Here is a 21,129-nt window from a genome sequence, read left to right as displayed (position 1 = left end):
TAATTCTTATCTTTGGGTTTTTACTGAGATAAATGCAACATATTTTAAGTTTTACACTTCAATAGTTATTGTCTAGTTTTAGGCTTATATACAATAAATTTAAATAAATATTACAAATGTAAGTTTGTATGTAAACAAATGCATTTAAGTTAAAGCATATAATTTCTTTTGTGTTATGAAGTTTTAATATTTCATTATATTTTATTAATATTTATATTAAATTCCATTGTTTTATAAATATATTTAAAGTTATGGCAATTTAATTTACAATTACCAATTCATTAACTGGTATAATGAAAACTGCACACTGTTATAAACTCAGATTGCTCAGTAATGATAAATATTTTCAGTGGATTTGATTACTGCTATTACGGTTAGAGAAGAGCCAAGGCATAATATAATGAAAACTATTAACAATAGCAAATAGAAACACCAGTGCTGTAAAGGAATGGGAAATTTAAAATAATTTATTTTCAGAATTTTTAATTTTATTTTGAGAAAATGTATGCAAATATAAAAGATCCCTTGCATAAAGTACAAATGTATGTGTGATAGAATTATTCAAGATTAGTATCCCGCAGTTACATATATGTCAGTTGGATATCATTACTTGTTAAAAGGATGATGAGTATAAATATACAATATTATGAAAAAGAACTTAATATCTTATAGGGAATTTTTTCTAAAATTTATTAAACCAAAATATAAAAGAAAATTACAATAAAAATCAACTTAAAACTCACAATTTAAAAATACAACTATGTTAACACAAAACATCTCTAAGAAAACAATTCACAACTAATCAATAATTATAACATCCGATCCAATAACAGTCTCCCAATCTATATCAGTATTATTGCAATCTCTCGTCATAGTGCCCGACGCTTCCTGAAAACCAACAAACTCTTCACTACTAACCCCAGGTTCATCTTCGGCAAAACAGTAGTAATTATCATCATCATCATCATCTTCCTCCTCATCATCGGTATCAGTATAGAAATCTAATTCTTCTTCATAACTATTATTCTCAGAATATGTCCGCTCATCTTCCTCGTAATTATCATCATCATCTCCGGTTAGATCATGAATAGTATCGACTTCACCTTCATATTCATCCAAATCTATATATTGCCGGGTATTATCTGGATTTTCTCCATTATTATCATAGTCTGAGGCTAAAGCCATAAATTCTTCCAAAATACAAATTTGTTCGGGGGGAATCGATTGAGTGGCCGTCAGGGTAGAATTTGTATCTTGTGTTGCAGTAATTTCGGAATATTTACGTTTAGTCTTAAGAGCAGAAGTATAAATTCCATTGTATTCCATTATATTCAAACTGCTTTTTTTAACAAATTATACCCAGTAGGAATTTTAAGAAGATAAGAAACAAGGACTGGGTATGGCTTTAATAATAAGTCCACACAGTTTTTTCACCGCCCATCCAATTGAAATTATTCAATCAAATCATAATAATATTCCCGCTTTCAATTAGTCCTCGAATTATGTAAATAAGCTCAATCATTTTTTTCACAGCTTAAATCAATAACCCTATAGAAACTTTTGGAGATCAGAATCAGAGACAAAAAGTTTAGCCACAACTTTTTGGATGTATAACAAGCTGATGAGGTTTAAGAAAAACCCGAATTTTTGTGACCTTTGACCTAAAATATCCCGCTTAGCATACACACTTAATGTAAGTCTATTTGGAACCTCGAGACAGCAAATTTCATTTAACTAGACTAAAGTTGAAAATTTGTAATGAAACTGCAGTTCTATTTTACTTTTCAGAACATTTTGACAATAGAATACCCTCACGCAATGATTCATTACTTTTCTATATTACTAAGTAATCAACAAACTAGTCAAAAGACTATCGGATGGATTGGCCAATAGACTAGTTCACATATCAATCAATAGTTAAGTCTATAGACTTAAGAGCAGAGTAGTCATAGAATATTCAGTAAACTGCTGCATAATTAAGTTCATAGACTAGTCAACAGAATGGTCCACAGACCAGTTCATACACAAATTAATTTACTAGTCCATAGTCAATATTAGGCTAATCAACAGGCTAGTTGATTAGTCTACAGTCTGGTTTGCAGTTTAGTCAATATATCAAATTTTCCGAAATTTTTAAAACAGAAAAGTAATAAACTGGTCTATAAATAGAATAGTTCACTAGTCTATAGAATAGCTAACAGCAAAGTCAATAGACTAAACAAAAGACTGGTCGATAGAGTAATGGTCCATAACCTAGTCCATAAATAGAATAGTTCACTGGTCTATAGAATAGTTAATAGCATAGTCTATAAACTAAACAAAAGACTGGTCAATAGAGTAGCCAAAAGACTTTTTTATAGACTAGCTTATAGAGATGACAATAGATTAGTCTATAGACTACTCCAAGGAACAGACAATTGACTAGTTGATAGACTAGGCAAAACACTAGTTCATAGACAAGTCCATAGACTAGTATATAGTTTAGTCCATATACTGGCCAATGGCTTAGTCAATAGACTAGTTCAAATACCAGTCAATTGACTAGTCAATAGATAAGTGATACACTATTTAATAGACCAGTCAATAGATTAGTCAATAGACTAACTAGTACATAGACTAGTCAATAGAATAGTCATTAGGCTAGTCAAAATACCGTTTCATAGATCAGACCAAAGACTAGTCAATAGATTAAGCAATAAACTAGTTAATACACAGGTCTATAGACTAGTCAATAGATAATTTCATGGACTATTCAAAAGACATGTAAATAGACTGGTCCATAAAGATGTCAATACTCTAGTCCTTAAAATATCCCATGAAATAGTCAATAGATTAGTCCGTAGACTAATATATTAGTTTATTCACTATTTAACTCAAAGATTAATAAATCTATTGATCAGCTAATGGACTAGTTTTTAACTGTCAATAGACTAGCTCACAGACTATACCATTTTTTGGTCAATAAATTAGACGATAGTCTAGTCAATAGTTTAGAACATAGATTAATCCAAAAACTAGTTAATAGACTACTTAATAGACTAATCAATATACTGATTCACAGTTAGTCAAGAGACTGTTCAATAGATTTGTCAATATACTACTCAATAGACTTGTAATATGTTAGTCCATAGACCAGTAAATAGAATAGTTATTAGACTGGTCCATAGACTAGTTAAAAAACTAATCAATAGACTAGTTAATAGTCTAGTCAATAGACTGGTCTAGAGACTAGTTAGTAGACTCGTCAATAGACAAGAGAATGGGGTAGTCAATAGAATATTCAGTGGACTAGTCAATAGACTTGTCAGTAAACTAGTTAGAAGATTAGTCAATAGACTAGTCAGTAGACTAGTCAATAGACAAGAGACTAGACTAGTCAATAGACAAAAGACTAGACTAATCAATAGACAAGAGACTAGACTAGTCAATAGAATAGTCAGTGGACTTGTCAGTAAAGATAAGATTAGTCAATAGACTAGTCAGTAGACTAGTCCATAGACTAGTCAGAATATTAGTCAATAGACTAGTCCAAATACTAGTCAATTGTCTAGTCATTAGACTAGTCCATAGAATAGTCAAAAATACTAGTCCATATACAAATCAATAAGCTAGTTTATATACTAGTCAATAGATTAGTCCATAGGTTAGTCATTAGAATAATCCATAGACTTTTCAATAGAATAGTCTAGTCAATAGATTGGTCTATAGACTAAACAATAGACTACTTAATAGACTAGTTAACATATTATTCAATAGACTTGCTAATAATTTAATCCATAAAGTATTAAGTAGAATAGTCGATAGACTACTCCATAATATAGTCAATAGACAAGTCCAAACTCTAGTCAATAGATTAATCTATATACTAGTCAATAGAGTAGACTACAGACTAAACTTGTAAATAGAACAAGCAATAGAGTAGTGCGTAGACTTCTCAGGGCTTGTCCTTTCAATGTTAGTAGCACAAATAACGTTCATGGAAGTCCTTAATATTTTGTTCTCCAAAATAATCCTACTGGGTGAAATTTGTACACAAAAAGACATCATCAAAATCTTATGTTATCAATACACACCGTTTTCTTTTCCTTTAACGCATCTCGGCATATGGGACACTTATTAGCCCAGGGATATTTTTTATAGGATTTATAAACATCCAGACAGCCATAGCAAAATGAGTGACCACAGTGTATACGCACCGGTGAACGTTTTTGATCTAAACACAAAACACAACGTTCGGCTGAAGCAGTCATTGTTGAATCGGTCATATTTTTTTGATTAGTTCTTCTTTTAGTTTTTTTTTTCTTTATTATTAATGGATGCAGATAGAAAATTCAGAAAAATATTGAATATTTTAGGCTTTTTGCGTTTCCTTTATATTTATTTGGCGTTAAGAGAAATAAATTGTGCTATATATAGTTGTAAGAAAAATATAATAAATAATATGAAGGAAAAGTCAAAAATTTTATTAAGTAGAAAATAGAATCTACAATGACAGCTTTTAGGTATAAATCAATCGGAGTTATAGGGTATAGGTTTGAGGATAGGGGACACGGTAAAGAAATTTAGGAATAAAGCTTCAAGCATTAAAAACTAAGAAAGAAAGAGGTATAAAAAGTTCTAATCATTCTAAAACATTCTCTTATGATGGGCATATTGTAGGACCGCTCTTATAAACCGTTACTACACCTCCCCTCCTCTACATTTTTCATTACATTATAAATATTTTATTATTCTAATGTAAATATGATTGATGTACAAATTTGGTTTTATTTTTCCCTTTTCAACTCTTTACTCTAGCTGCCTGCTTCCCAACACTCTTGACTTTAAACAACTAAGTGTGTGAGAAAGAGATGAAGATGAAGTAAGAGTGTGTGCATTTCTAAGTGCATGAGTCTGTAAGTGTCCTTTTTAGCTCTTTGACGTTGCATTTTTGGTTGTGTCTGTAGGAAATGCTGAGTTTAGAAAATTTTCCGGCATTATTTTAAATTGAGGATATAAAATTTCTTCTAGTATGAACAGTATAAACACTACTGCAACCAGCATTTTTATTATATTTATTCTTTCTGTTTCTGTTTTTTTGTTTTTCATTTATTTTTTATGTTTTTATTTAACCCACTTGCAATACATAGGAAAAAAAAGTATTCAGTTTAGTATGAGTGTGGTGTGCATATGACAAAAATATTTTATGTATTTTTTCATTTGTAAGCAAGAGTTTTTGTTGGTATGTAGAGTAGGGTATTGTTAAAATGGGTACATCCAGTATATGTATATCTATATTATCATATGAGTATATACATATATTTCTTTATAAGACATTATTGTTCAAATGTTAGAGTTGAAGATTTGCTAAGATTTTATATATAGGTTTTGTTGTTGTTTTTGTGTTTTAACATTTCTTTTTTGTTGTTGTTGTCGTTTTTTTGGCTGCATAACGGAAGGAAATATATAAATGCAATTTTATGAAGTCAAAAATTGTAAAAAGGATTTCAAAATGGTTAGAGATATAAATTCTTTTACTGTATTGTTTTTATCTAGGTTTTTTCTTTTTTTTTGTGGTTTCTATATGTATATTTTTTTTCATATTTTAAAAGAAATATGCTGTTACTAGTAATGCATTTATTTAAGAATTTATTGTTATTTAATATTAATATTTTTATATGTTATAAAAATGTTATAAAAATGCTTTAAATAATTGTCATATTTCGGTATGTATTTATATAATCTTTATAAAAGATTTATTCTTAGTCATTTAACAAAAGTTTATTGAACATATTTTCATAGAAAACTTTCATAAATGTTTGTGAATGGGGACCTAAATGTTGATAAATTTTTTGAAGTACAAAATTTTCTTCACACTTTACGGAATTGCTAATTATAAGAGGTCAGTTTGAAAACATAGACATGTACCTAAGTAGTTTGCATAGAACAGGCCCAATAGTGGGCTAGGTGTATTTACTCATCCCCCTCTCAACCTCACCTTATTACTTTAGAATAGTCCTTAGCCTTGTCAATATACTAGTCCATAGACAAGACCATAGACTGGTCCATAGACTAGTCAATAGTCTAGTCCATAGAATAGTCAATAGACTAATGAATTGACTTGTTCATAGAATAGCCAATAGACTAGTCCATAGACTAGTCCATAGACTAGTCTATAGACTAGTTAATAGACTAGTAAATAGGTTAGTTAATAGACTAGTAAATAGACTAGTTAATTAGCTAGCCAATAGACTTGTCACTAGACCAGTCTATAGACTAGTTCATAGACAAGTCAATAAACCAGTAAATATACTAGTTTATAGAATAGTCAATAGAATAGTTAATAGAACAGTCAATAGACAAGTCGACAGAATATTCAAGAGACTAGTCCTTAGATTAGTCAATAAACAAGTCAATAGCATTGTCTATAGAATAGTCAAGAGACTAGTCCTTAGATTAGCCAATGAACAAGTCAATCGAATAATCAATAGACCAGTGAACAGTCTAGTCCAAGGACTAGTCAATAGACTAATCAATAGAGTAGTTAATAGACTAGTCAATAGAGTAGTCAACAGACTAGTCAATTGACCAGTCCATAGACCATTAAATAGACTAGTTAATAGACTAGTCAACAGACTATTCAATAGAATAGTCAATAGAATAGTTAATAACATAGTTAATAGGTTAGTGAATAGACTAGTCAAAAGACTAGTCCATAGAATAGACCATAGAACAGCCAATAGAGTAGTCCATAGAATAGTCAATAGATTAGTCAATAGACAAGTCCACAGTATAGTCTATAGTCTAATCCTTAGACTAGTCCATAGACTAGCAAAAGACTAGTCAATATAATATCAATAGACTAGAATAGTCAATAGGCCAGTCAATAGACTAGTCCCTAGGATAGTTAATAGAATAGTCCATAGGCTAGTCAATAGACTAGTTAATAGACTAGTCAAAAGACTAGTCAATAGAATAGTTAATAACATAGTTAATAGGTTAGTGAATAGACTAGTCAAAAGACTAGTCCATAGAATAGACCATAGAACAGCCAATAGAGTAGTCCATAGAATAGTCAATAGATTAGTCAATAGACAAGTCCACAGTATAGTCTATAGTCTAATCCTTAGACTAGTCCATAGACTAGCAATAGACTAGTCAATATAATATCAATAGACTGGAATAGTCAATAGGCCAGTCAATAGACTAGTCCCTAGGATAGTTAATAGAATAGTCCATAGGCTAGTCAATAGACTAGTTAATAGACTAGTCAAAAGACTAGTCAGTAGACTAGTCAATAGAATAGTTAATAACATAGTTAATAGGTTAGTGAATAGACTAGTCAAAAGACTAGTCCATAGAATAGACCATAGAACAACCAATAGAGTTGTCCATAGAATAGTCAATAGATTAGTCAATAGACTAGTCAATAGAATAGTTAGTACACTAGTCAATTGAATAACCTGGCGACTAGTCCATATACTAGTCGATAGAATAGTCAATAGAGTAGTCCATAGAATAGTCAATAGACTAATCCTTAGACAAGTCCATAGACTAGCAATAAACTAGAATAGTCAAGAGACTAGTCCAATGGATAGTTAATATACTAGTTAATATAATTGTCAATAGAATAGTACATAGGCTAGTCAATAGACTAGTCAAAAGACTAGTCAATAGAATAGCATAGTTAATAGATTAGTCAATAGAATAGTCATGAGACTAGTTCATATACTAGTCAATAGACTAGGCCATAGAGGAATCAATAGACTAGTTCATAGAATAGTCCATAGAACAATCAATAGAGTAGTCCATAGAATAGTCCTTTGACTAGTCCATAAACTAGCCAATTAACTAATCAATTAACAATTCCATAGACTAGTCAATAGACTAGATCATAGACTAGACCATAAATTAGTTATTATGCTCATTTTAACGATATGTTATACTTATGTACATATGCATGTATGTGTTCATATGCTCAAGCATGACAGTAAATATATTTATAGAGTAACTACCTTTAAATAATCTTTATATGTATGTGTATAAAATGATGTCAGTAAATGGTTTATACAGTTTACTTCTCATTTACCACAAAATTTGTTTTACATAATGTTACACTATTATGTACTTTTCACCTGCTTAATTAATTTTTATCCTTTCAACTTAAATAAAAATGAAAAATGTTTTGCTTACATACAGATATACTCATATAAAACCACATACATATATAGGAGAACAGGACAATGGCAACTACATACATGTATATTATACCTGAAGTTCATAGGAGACTATTGAATAAACTGACTATTCGTTTCGATAACTGATAAACCGTTGACTCTGTTACAGATTACCTTGGGTGTGTTAAATAACTACTTTCTATAATACAGTATATAGAACAATGTTTAAAGTGATTTCCCTCGAGTTTACATAGAGCCATTTAAGTTGTGATTGTCTGGCATACTTAAGTGCACTCAAGTAACAATGGATTTTCTCTCTCTCTCTCTCTCTCTCTATTGTAAAGTGTTCGTAGATTCCAGTATTCCCAAAAAGTACTAATTAGAAATTTCGAAATTTACTTTCTAAAGGGGTAATATTGACTCCTTTTGAAGCAGTTGGGTTATTCTTTACATACTTGTTATATACATATTTGTAAATTTACTCTTAGAGTTGAATTATTTTTTCATTTAAATTCTTTTTTAATTTTATTTTCAACAAATATTTTTTTTTTCGTTCGTTGTCGTTTTTTTTTTTTTAATTTTTCTTAACAAGCCAAAAACCAAAAGCATTCACCAAATGTTACTGGTGTCTGAGTTGGCTGATGCCACATAGCTGCTACACTAGTGCCACAGCTAGTGGATATATGCTACACATGCCTACATATACATACATACAAACATACATATATATCTACAGATATGGTTAAAGCTGGGTAAATGTTTAAAGGCACTTAATGTATTACATTTAAAATGCTTATCAACTGCATTTACTTAGTGAATATAAAATATACTTATATAATGAAACGAAAAAGAAAAATATATGTTGCAAGCATACAATCAAACACATACATACAGCACATACACCCACATATTCACATTAAAAAGGAATTCAGCCTGCATAAACATGCAACTTACTACACTGATTCACTGCTAACATATATAGATGCATATGTATATACATATGTATGTATTAGTAAAAACAGGCTAGAACATATTTATCAACAAAATAAAGAAACCTCAACTTGCCACTACTCTATTTTAACCAACTAACTACTTAATGCCACTTCTACTACCACTATTAAACATACACAATACATAGTAACAACAATATTAAGGACAATTGTGATATAGCTACTTATACTTAGAAAAAAGCCTCATTTACCACTACCATCATTATTATCTTCACCAACACACTAACCGCTAGCACCCTCTACTACTAATATTCGGTTTCTAAGCCCACCAGCAAAACCACCCACTTCACAACATTTCTTATTCTGTATTCAATTTACAACTATTTTGCTCCTCCACAATATGAAACTAGTATTTTAGTGTTTTTTAGTATGTGTACCGTTTCTAAAGTAAAAAATAAAACTATAATGGTCATGTTTCTGTATGAGAAAGGAAACTAAAGATTTAAACTTGTGTATAGAAAAATAGGTGACTTCGACATTAAAGCAATAGAGAAAGCTTAGAGGAAAAGGAAATTTGTTATCCATAGCAGTCTTTGTGGATGCTATTATGGCTACACTTTCTTATTCTTAAACAGATCTGGTCGGATTACGGTCAACGTATACTGCATGACAGATATCTTTTCTTTTTCTTCTCTTGCCTACTTCGGTGTAGAAAGATGGCTCTTTTCAAAGTCTAGCTACTCGTTCCGTCTTTGTAGTGGGTTCTTTTTAGACACTCTTTCCTTCAGATTAATTCGCGCTATTCTGTCTCAAGTTAAGGCAAAGTGTTTGTACATGGACCGGCTCAGCCATGTACAAAAATTGCTACCTGAGTTCTTCATTGAAGAATTCAGGGGAGCGTGGTAGACCGTCTCTAGTCTACCTAGTGGATGAAAAAGACCACCGTGAAATTAGGCCGTCAAGGCAGGTGTTTACGTTAAACTCTCGACATTCGTGTCTCAAGTTAAGGTTCGACCTTCGAGATTCCCGTTTTAAAAAGGAGAATATCTTTATCTTCTACGGTTAGTTTTCAATATTGAGCTCATCGGGAGATCTGATTTTCTTTAGATATTGAGAAAAAATACTCAAGTGATTGTCTCAATATGATTGAAACATTCTGATAACCCGGGCAATGTCAAAACCGCTAAATATATAGTGGATCTTCATGCCTGTTTAGTGGATTATTTAACCGAATTCCAAAATATTGAGTTCGATTTGACTCAAGCGTTCAGTAACCCAACTAAACACTGTTACATACTGATACTTTTTAATCTTTTCAACCGACTTATTCTTGTGATTACATGTAGGAATAGGATACATTCCTGTAAACAGTTGTATTTAAATACTTCGTTTCTTTAGTTGTTGTTGTTTGTTTTACTTTTGCAACATTTGGTGTAAATTTCTCGTATAATTTTTATACTCGCCATCAAAACCATGGGCAATATATTGATTTAATCATTGCGTTTGTAACATATGAATATATTGGTTAAAGCAAAAGATAGGAAATCTTGGGTCTCTTTTAGATACTAAAACGATTTGTTGAATGAACGATAGAACTCAAATCGAGAAAGCTAGAGAGATGAAACATGATGGACCGATTTAGATGATTTTAAACAGTAAACTTCTAGAAAACATGTCCAAACAATATTGAAGATTTGACATCCGAAGATATGTAGGGTCTTCAGAAATTCGATTTCAATATATATACAAAACAGGCGGATATACATAGTTTTACTACCTATAAGGATCCAATATATATTTATATATATTAAAGGGTCAGAAAAGTATATTTTAGGCCTCGATATCTTAATCACACGTCTTTGATTGGTGTCGCCCATGATGAAGACCTTTTGCAGTTGAGCTTAAGTCTAATATATGATGACATATCGATAATAAACTGCTGAATCCGTTTATAGGGCCGCCGTTTATAATTTACTTTAAATTTATGATTTAAACATCGATTGTGTTTCTATCTATAAGGACCCAGTATATATTTATATACTTTATAGGGTCAGAAAAATATATTGTAGACCTCGATATCTAAATCACACGTCTTTAATTGGAGTTGCCCATTATGAAGTCCTTTTGCAGTTGAGCTTAAGTCTAATATATGATGAAATATCGATAATAAACTGCTGAATCCGTTTATAGGGCCGCCGTTTATAATTTTACGACTTAAGCATCGATATTGGGTATATAAGAATCATCATAGCCGATTTTAAAACTATTTTTTGTTTTATTATTTCAATTTGGACTCGTCTTTATATTATATGTTAGAAAGGTTACCCTCTAAATTTATGTACAAGATGTAAGAGATGTTAAACCTTTAGTTTGTAACTGACAGATTGAACTTTCAGATGACTTAATAGATTTTATAAATAAAGATGTCCAAGCGTTGTTATAACGTCTCTAATAATGCAAAAAACGGGATTTTTCAATCTTTAGAACAACTCATTCCGTGTGTAACACCCAGAAATATTCATCTGAGACCCAAACAAAGTCGATCTAGCTATGTCCGTCTATCTGTCTGTGTGTCCGTCCGTCTGTCCGTCCGTCTGTCCGTCCGTCTGTCCGTCTGTCCGTCCGTCTGTCCGTCCGTCTGTCTGTCGATATAAAACATTCTCATTTTAACACGAGACATCAAAAATTAACGAAATTCATCCTGTACATTCATTATTGTCCTAGGCAGTACTCTAACTTGTTTAATTTAAGACTTGCAAATGTTATTATACACAGAAAAACATATTTCATAAATAGAATGAATTTTATAATAAATAGTATGAAGAGAATGTGACTTTTTTTCAGATAATTAGAAAAAGATAGAATAATAGAAAAACAAAAAATCGAAATTTAAATAATTTAGGTCAAAGCTTTTTGAACATATTTAAAAAAAAATTTAGTATGAAAAAATTCATGCTATTTATGAAACTATTCTTAAATATTTATAACTTTAGTCAATGGAAACAGTTGTGATGAAACTCTCTTTCTGTGTTATCAAGGAAAAGATCGATCCATCATCGAACCACATCTTCAAATAATTATTTAACACAACAGCTGGTCACCTTTATAACAGACTATCAACTAGAGCAGAATATATGAAAAAGAAACGTATATACATATCTTTTTGGCTTTATGCCAATTTGTTGTATATTGTCGTATGTTATAAATTTATAAACCACCCGACTACAGCCCCCAAAAAAACAACAAAAAAACAAAACGAAAAAAAACTCTATGAACAAGATAGTTCTACTCCAGCAGAGGATTAAACAAGAATGAAAACTAAACTCAAATGTTCAGATGTAACAAAATTTTTTTTGTCACTTTGCCATTTATACCGATAGTGGTGATACTATTTTTGTTCAAAATTTGTTTGTATAATTGTATCTCCAACACGTGAGATGTTTTTTGGTGTTTTGTTTGCTTTTGGTATGATTACATATGGCGGCATCATCACACGTTACTAGGAAGACAGTATCTCAATGGTATTTTCCGTTGGAGTCCTTAATTTGTTTGTTGTTTTCGTTTTTTTTTTTTTTTTTTGTCTTTATCCTTTTATTTTGGTTGATACGAAATAAAAACCAAAATGGAGAAATAAAAATATATAGTAACAAAAATTAAGAAAAAAAAACTAAAAACAGAAAGTGTGGTAAATTGGCTGCTTTTCAACACATGTGACATCTGTTTACTGTTGAACATGACAACAAAAACAAACTTAAATTATTTACTAGATATAGAGGATTTTAAATTGTATTTAGAAATAAAAAACATAATTTTTCTACACTTAGATAAAATTGGTGCTACTTCAGGGTAATTAGGACAGAAAATTATAAACGCTGGACAAACATTATCAAATTGATTTCCAAAATTTTTAGACGACTTAGAATCAGACACTTAACATCACTCTAAATCGTTTAAAGGATTTAAGTACAATAAGATCAAATGTTTTTAACAGTTTTTCATATGATGGCCGATTTTATTTTCTTACTTTTTTTATTATTTTTAAAGATTCTTCTGATTTCTTTCAGATATTGTTTATTTTTGAATACTTTTGCCAGATTTTTAGTATATTTTTCTAGTAAAACACCATAAATTTCTTTAAAAAACCTATGCTTGTATTTGATTTATTTTTAAAGGATTTTTTGGTATAACGCCAAAACAAAAAAAGAAAACGAAAAACAACCAAACAAACAATGAAGAATACAATCATAAAAAATACAAAACAAAAATGTTTAATATCCTGTTGCTGGGAAAAGTGATACATTTATTTGCCATACAGGCATATTGGCACAGATGTCTATTTTATAGACCCGTTAGTTTTAAACGCAATAAATAGCTAAGTTCTATAGGTTATAAGAAGGATATAGTTTGCTGCTCAGCCGGATATTTACATCTATCTATGTTTATGTGTTTGTTGTACATATACCAACACTTTTATTTTATTTATTTAATTGTCCTCTCACTATGTTTGTGTTTAAGTTGAGAAAATGAATGTTTGTTTATAGCCAAATAAATTTTATTTTTCATATTTTATTCTTTGTTATATGTTTATTTAAATGGCTTAAATAAAGGATGGTAATAAAACTATTTTTTGTTAAGTGGCCCGCTTGAGAAGTTTTTTTCTTTTTGCACGAATAATATAATTTTCGAGCATGGAGCTTTTTATTTTGAAACATGGTGCAAGGTCTAGTCCGGACTATAGAATAGTCAGGTCAGGACTTTAGAATAGTCTATAGTCTGGACTATAGAATAGTCCATAGTCTGGACTATAGAATAGTCTATAGACTGGACAATAGAATAGTCTATAGACTGGACAATAGAATAGTCTATAGTCTGGACTATAGAATAGTCTATAGTCTGGACTATAGAATAGTCTATAGTCTGGACTATAGAATAGTCTATAGTCTGGACTATAGAATAGTCTATAGTCTGGACTATAGAATAGTCTATAGTCTGGACTATAGAATAGTCTATAGTCTGGACTATAGAATAGTCTATAGTCTGGACTATAGAATAGTCTATAGTCTGGACTATAGAATAGTCTATAGTCTGGACTATAGAATAGTCTATAGTCTGGACTATAGAATAGTCTATAGTCTGGACTATAGAATAGTCTATAGTCTGGACTATAGAATAGTCTATAGTCTGGACCATAGAATAGTCTATAGTCTGGACTATAGAATAGTCTATAGTCTGGACTATAGAATAGGTTAGGTTGATAGGAGGATGTATACTACATCAAATCCGAAGAAATACACCTAGGCCACTATCGGGCCTGTTGGGCGCTCCAATTCATGAAAAAAAAATTTGTTCACTGAATGTATTATTTTTCCATGTTCAGAAACTCAGTTTCCTGGACGTAATTCCTAAGAATCTTCCAATCGGTGTTGGTTAAGAATGTTATTTCCGGAATAACATAACTTCCAAGATACTTTGATCTAACTTCGACGAATGCCTGACAATGGCAAAGAAAGTGCTCCAGAGTTTCTCTGTCCTCTCCACATGCTCTACATTCGTCTGAATCCGCACGTCCAATTTTGTATAGATGTGCACGTAATCCTGTGTGTCCACTCAGAATACGTACCATCATACTAACCTCAGACTTGCTCATTTTGAGGAGATTTCTCGTCTTGCTCTCATCAGGGTCACCCCATAGAATCTTTGTCATTCTACCCACCGTTTCATTATTCCAAGAGGCCTTATGGGATTCTCTCATCCATATTTTTAATTCAGCTTTTGTTGCGTCGAATGGTTTTGCGTTTGTCAGGTTAACTACATCGAGCTCCCTTCCCTTTAAAGCTATTACATTCGCCCTTTCGTTGCCGACTACTCCCTGGTACCCATATGATGTGAACCTTACCTCCGGGAGAGTATTCAGTTAAAGCTTTCTTACAATCCAATACGGTCTTAGATTTAATTCTATCACCTGATATCGCCCTAATTGCCTTCTGGCTGTCGGTAAATATATTAAGCCCTGTGGGCGCCATATTTATTCTAATCCAATTTACACATTCCGTTATTGCTCGTACTTCTGCCTGGAAGCTTGTGTTATGATTAGGTAAACGGTGGTATATTTCTGTTTCTGGGTCTTCAATATAGAACCCCAGGCCCACTTTGTCCCCTAATTTAGAGCAATCCGTGTAACAACGGATTTCTAATGGTATTTGCTCTAATGTTCCGCTTGACCAATACATTCTATCTGGGATTAGCGTTTCAAAGTTTCCGACATATTCTGTGTCTGGTATGCGATCAGGCACGTCCGATGAATGTGTATAACCTTCCAATGTGTCCAGTGTACATTGATGACGTGTCCTATAACCGTTTTTGGCCAGTTCGCCTAAAGTAAAGAGCCGTTCGGCTGTAAGCGCCGCCTCATATCTTATATATGTTTCAATGGGTGGAATATCTAGCAAAGTTTCCAAAGCCTTGGTTGAAGTAGTACACATGGCACCACTTATACCCAAGCAGCATGTACGCTGAACTCCCTGTAGTAGTTTGATATTACACTTTTTGTCCAAAGCAGTCCACCAGATTATTGAAGCATAAGCTAGAATTGGTCTAATTACACTTTTATAAAGCCAATTTGTCATAGTAGGACTAAGACCCCATTTCATGCCTATGGTTCTCCTACATATCGCCCAGCACCGATGTGCCTGATTGATCCTATCCTCTATGTGGTGTCTCCATTTTAATTTCCGGTCAAGTATTACACCTAAGTACTTAACTTTGTTTGTCACCGGTATCTTCTTGCCCAGGAAGCAAGGTTCAGTATATGTAGAAAATTTTGTCTTTCTTGTGAAAAGACAGATTTCCGTCTTCGCCGGGTTAACATTGAGGCCTCTCGGTTGAGCCCAGCTCAAGGCCGTATTCAGAGCCTCCTCAGCTCTTTTACACAAGTAATTTAGTCTGGACTATAGAATAGTCTATAGTCTGGACTATAGTCTAAAGGCTGGACTATAGAGTAGTCTATAGGCTGGACTATAGAGTAGTCTATAGTCTAGACTTTAGAGTAGTCTATAGTCTGGACTATAGAGTCTGGTCTAAAAAGTAGTATGTAGTCTAGACTATAGAGTAGTCTATAGTCTGGGCTGTATAGTAGTCTATAGTCTGGACCATAGAGTTGTATATGTTCTAGAATATAGAGTAGTCTATAGTATAGCCTATAGAGTAGTATATAGTCTATTCTATAGTTTAGTATATTGTCTATCCTATAGAGTAGTGTATAGTCTATCCTATAGAGTAGTATATAGTCTATAGTATATATAGTATAAATACTATAGTCTGTATAGTCCAGCCTTTAGAGTAGTCTATATTCTGGCCTATAGAGATAGTCGGGCCTATAGAGTAGTCTTATGTCTGTCGTCTAGAGTGGTCTGTAGTCTATAGTCTATTCTATAGTTTAGTATATAGTCTATCCTATAGAGTAGTGTATAGTCTATCCTATAGAGTAGTATATAGTCTATAGTATATATAGTATAAATACTATAGTCTGTATAGTCCAGCCTTTAGAGTAGTCTATATTCTGGCCTATAGAGATAGTCGGGCCTATAGAGTAGTCTTAGGTCTGTCGTCTAGAGTAGTCTATAGTCTATTCTATAGTTTAGTATATAGTCTATCCTATAGAGTAGTGTATAGTCTATCCTATAGAGTAGTATATAGTCTATAGTATAAATACCATAGTCTGTATAGTCCAGCTTTTAGAGTAGTCTATATTCTGGCCTATAGAGATAGTCGGGCCTATAGAGTAGTCTTATGTCTGGCATCTAAAGTAGTCTGTAGTCTTTGAAATAGTTTATAGTTTGGCCTACAGAGTAGTCTATACTCGGGCTTATAGATTAGTGTGTAGTATAGCCTATAGAGTAGTCTGGACTACAAATTATACTCAGATTAGTTCACTTATAAATTTTAGAATATATTTTTAAATAATTGTTATACTACATCTTCAACATTTTTTGCTCCATTTTCTTTTTCAATAAGTAACTTAATATTTCCTTTTTGCAATTCAAAACACAACTTTTAATAAAACATTAAATACTGTTGTTAATTTTAAATTACAAAACTGTTACATTTGCCAACACAAGCCTTTTTTTAACAATCAATTTCTGTGTGTTTTTTTCTCTCTCTTTTTTCTTCTTTTAATTAACAATGGCTTGAAATGTATCTTCATCACAAGCGCAGAGGAATTGCAGTTAGCAAAGGCTTTTTTTTACAAAGAACTGTTTAAAACAAAACAAAGTGGAGCAAAGAAAAAAAACATGAAATAAATTAAAATAAATAATAAATATAAAAAAATTGCTCTAATATTTAGTCTTTATATTAATACACTGACTGCAGCAACACTCGTTACAATTGTATCGGAATGCTGGTTTCTCTTCTTTGTTTTATGGATTGTAGTTAAGGCTCTCGTTTTAACTTTGTGTTGTTGCTGCTGTTGTTATATATCTTTTTTTTTGGAATTTTGTTTTAGAGAGTCGACAGTCAGTATAGTAAATTTCCTTTGTTGTTGGCAACTTTAACTTCCGTTGTCGTTATCCCTAAAGTCTTTAATGTTTTGTATTTAAATACAGTTGCCTGTGTTGTATGTTTGTGCATTTCCGTTTTAGTTAAATTTTTTGTACTTATTATATGTTTTGCTATTCGCTATTGCAGTTAGAGTTTTTTGTATTTTGAAAAATATTTTATAACCTGCTATGTTTTAAAGCTCGATTTAACAGTTTTTGAAATATTATTTATTAAAAATTTATACAAAAATGCTGCTTTCGAGCAAATCTGCAAACTTGGTCTATAAATATGGTCAAAGTTTTGAAACAACCCGTGGAAAAATTTTCTAATTTTTATTAAAAACTTCAACCTTACTCTAACAATTAAAAATTTGACTAAAAAATGTACCTCAATTTCAATTCGTTTTGTAGCTGAACAAAGTATTTCTTTGGAATTTTATTTTCAATTCATACACGTTGCTATAGCAAATAAATAAAAATATCAGAACATATTTTGTCCCTTAACAATTCTCAATTTTAGCTTAATTGTTGTCCTCTTTCAATGGTCATATTTCAAATAAGATTTAGAAGAGGTGTATGAGAAGAACCTTAGCAGCACTCCTTTATATTTGTAGCCTTTTTTCATATGATTTGAGTTTAAATGGTATTAAATGATTTACAGCTTTGAAAATTTGGATTTTAAAAGGGTTTTCATTTCAATTTAGAGAAAGACACAATAAAGGATATTAGCTGCCAGTACTTGTTACTCTATAGTTTTAAAACCGGCAACAGTTTGAATAGTAATAAAATATAAATATTGTTCAACCAGATCTTATTTTCATAATCTTATATATTAATTTCATAAAAAATTTATATTTTTCTTGTTTTTTATTATTGTCCTTTTATAATTTTCTCTCATTAGTATTTTTAAGTTAAATAAATCTTGTTTTCTTTTTAACATTTCAACAATCCTTTTGCTCTTTTATTTCACTTAATTACTTAATTTATTTCAAAAGTCTTTCATCTTTTTTAAGCTGTTGGTAAAGCTAAAAAAATCTTAGCTAATATGTGACAAAGTTGTTGCCGCTCAAAGAGGAAAAAATAACTTTTCATATTGCATTATATGTATGTTTACAAAGTTTAACCGCCATTTATATACACGCACGCACACACACATACATACACGGTACAGCCTCACGCACTTCTTTTAGATAATATTCATTTCTATGAAATAAACTCTCTTTGAACATTTTCTTCTTGCTACTGTTGTGTTTTAAATAGAATTGACATTACAGTTCTTTTAAACAGCTATGGGCATTATCTGAAATCTTTTATAGATGTGAACAGCCAACACTTTACTGCTGCATTGGGAACCGGAACTAGTAATTTGATAGGGTTATCACTAGCCACAGAATTAGCCATGTCCTCGTCCTAATAGGAAGTCAGTTCCATATTTGAAGAGAGTTAATTGGTGACACTAAAGCCAATGTTGGCTCTCTGATTGTAATATTGTATGGACTAGTCTGTTGACTGTTCTATTGCCTATTGTTTGGACTAGTCTATTGACTATCCTATGGACTAGTCTATTGACTATCCTATGGACTAGTCTATTAACTATCCTAAGGACTAGTCTATTGACTACTTTATGGACTAGTCTATCGACTATCTATGGGCTATTCTATTGACTATTCTATAGACTAGTCTATTGACTATTCAATGAGCCAGTATATTGACTATTCCATAGACTAGTCTATTGAGTATTCTATAGACTAGTCTACTGACTATTCTATAGACTAGTATATTGACTATTCCATAGACTAGTCTACTGACTATTCTATGGAATGGTCTATGGAATAGTCTATTGACTATTCTATAGACAGGTCTATTGAATCTTCTATAGACTAGTATATTAACTATTCTATGGACTAGTATATTGACTATTCTATGGACTATTCTATTGACTATTCTATGGACTAGCCTATTGACTATTCTATGGACTAGCCTATTGACTATTCTATAGACTAGTCTATTGACTATTATATAGACTAGTCCATTGATAATTCTATAGACTAGTCTATTTACAATTCAATATACTAGTATATTAACTGTTCTATATGCTAGTCTATTAACTATTCTATAGGCAAGTCTATTGACTATAGACTAGACTATGGAATAGTCTATAGACTCGTCTATATACTATATACTAGTCTTCTGACTATTCTATAGACTAGTATATTGACTATTTTATAGACTAGTCTATTGATTGTTATATGGACTATTATATGGACTATTGACTATTATGTGGACTAGTCTATTGACTATTCTATTGAGTATTCTATAGACTAGTCCATTGACTATTCTATAGACTAGTCTATTGACTATTCCACAGACAAGTCTATTGACTGTTCTCTAGACAGGTCTAGATGAGCCTATGGACTATTCTATAGACTAGTCTATTGACTATTTTATAGACTACTCCATTGACTATTCTATAGTCCAATATATTGACGATTCTATAGACTACTCTATAGTCCAATATATTGACGATTCTATAGACTACTCCATAGTCTAGTCTATTGACTATTCTATAGACTAGCCTATTGACTATTCTATGGACTAGTCTATTGACTATTCTATGGACTCGTCTATTGACTGTTCTATGAATTATTCTATTAACTATTCTACGGACTAAACTGTTGAATATTCCTTAGACTATTGTATTGATTATTATATGAATTATTCTGTTGACTATTCCATGGACAAGTCTATTGTCTATTCTATGGACAAGTCTTCTGATTATTATATGGACTAATCTCTTAACTGTTCTATGGATTTGTCTATTGATTATTCTATGAACTACTTTATTGACTATTATGAAGAGTAGTCTATTGTCTATTATATGGACTTGTTTATTGACTATTATATAGACCATTCTGTTGACTTTTCTATGGACTTGTCTATTAGCTAGTCTATGGACTAGTCTATTTACTGTTCTATGGTCTAGTCTATTGACTATTATATGGACTATTCTATTGATTAGTATGTTGACTTTTCTGTGGACTAGTCAAATAACTATTGTATGGACTAGTTTATGGAATATTCTATGGATTAGTTTATTGATTATTGTATGTACTTGTCTATGAACCAGTCTAACGATTGCTTATTGACTATTGTATGGATTACTTTGTTTACTATGTAATGTGTAAGTCTATTCGCATTCGTATTTCCCCTAACAGCCGTGTTTTTCTAATATTAAAAAATAATACTCATACGCCCCAGTGTAATGTTGAAATGTTATTATATATTAATATCCTAGAAAAGTTTAATTTAATATTTCCGGTATAAAGAATTACATTTCTTGCATATAACACTTTTTTCAAAAAATCTTTATTTAAAAGAAATTAAATATTTTCTTATATTTTGCCGTATATGCTTGTGTATGTGTTGGAATTTTTAAAAACTTTGTACATGTATTCAAACATGCATATACATATACAGAATCATGTC

At 31.3% G+C, this 21,129-nt stretch overlaps 1 protein-coding gene across 1 annotated transcript; it reads right to left on the bottom strand.

Annotated features, from left to right (window-relative positions):
* Nucleotides 1-678: 678 nt before the first annotated feature.
* LOC119604776 (RNA polymerase II subunit 5-mediating protein homolog) lies at nucleotides 679-4,423 on the bottom strand. Its single transcript, XM_037957613.1, has 2 exons — nucleotides 4,074-4,423; nucleotides 679-1,290 (listed from the first exon to the last, which is right to left on the bottom strand). The coding sequence occupies exons 1-2, from the start codon at nucleotides 4,263-4,265 to the stop codon at nucleotides 799-801; spliced, it is 684 nt and encodes a 227-aa protein (XP_037813541.1). The 5' UTR covers nucleotides 4,266-4,423; the 3' UTR covers nucleotides 679-798.
* Nucleotides 4,424-21,129: the final 16,706 nt, after the last annotated feature.

This window comes from Lucilia sericata, unplaced genomic scaffold (genome assembly GCF_015586225.1).
Source record: "Lucilia sericata isolate MDLA Ls3-8-SP2 unplaced genomic scaffold, ASM1558622v1 Contig000430F_arrow, whole genome shotgun sequence".
In the NCBI taxonomy this organism is placed as follows: Eukaryota; Metazoa; Arthropoda; class Insecta; order Diptera; family Calliphoridae; genus Lucilia; species Lucilia sericata.
Note: the sequence above shows the minus strand (reverse complement) of the source record. Positions and strands in the feature narration are given on the sequence as shown.

What these genes read in the sequence shown, in the direction of transcription:
- LOC119604776 (XM_037957613.1), bottom strand. Translation starts at nt 4,265, where the DNA reads ATGACCGATTCAACAATGACTGCTTCAGCCGAACGTTGTGTTTTGTGT. An exon ending in CGTTAAAGGAAAAGAAAACG is followed by an intron (nt 1,291 to 4,073) that starts GTGTGTATTGAT and finishes TCTGCTCTTAAG; the next exon opens with ACTAAACGTAAATATTCCGA.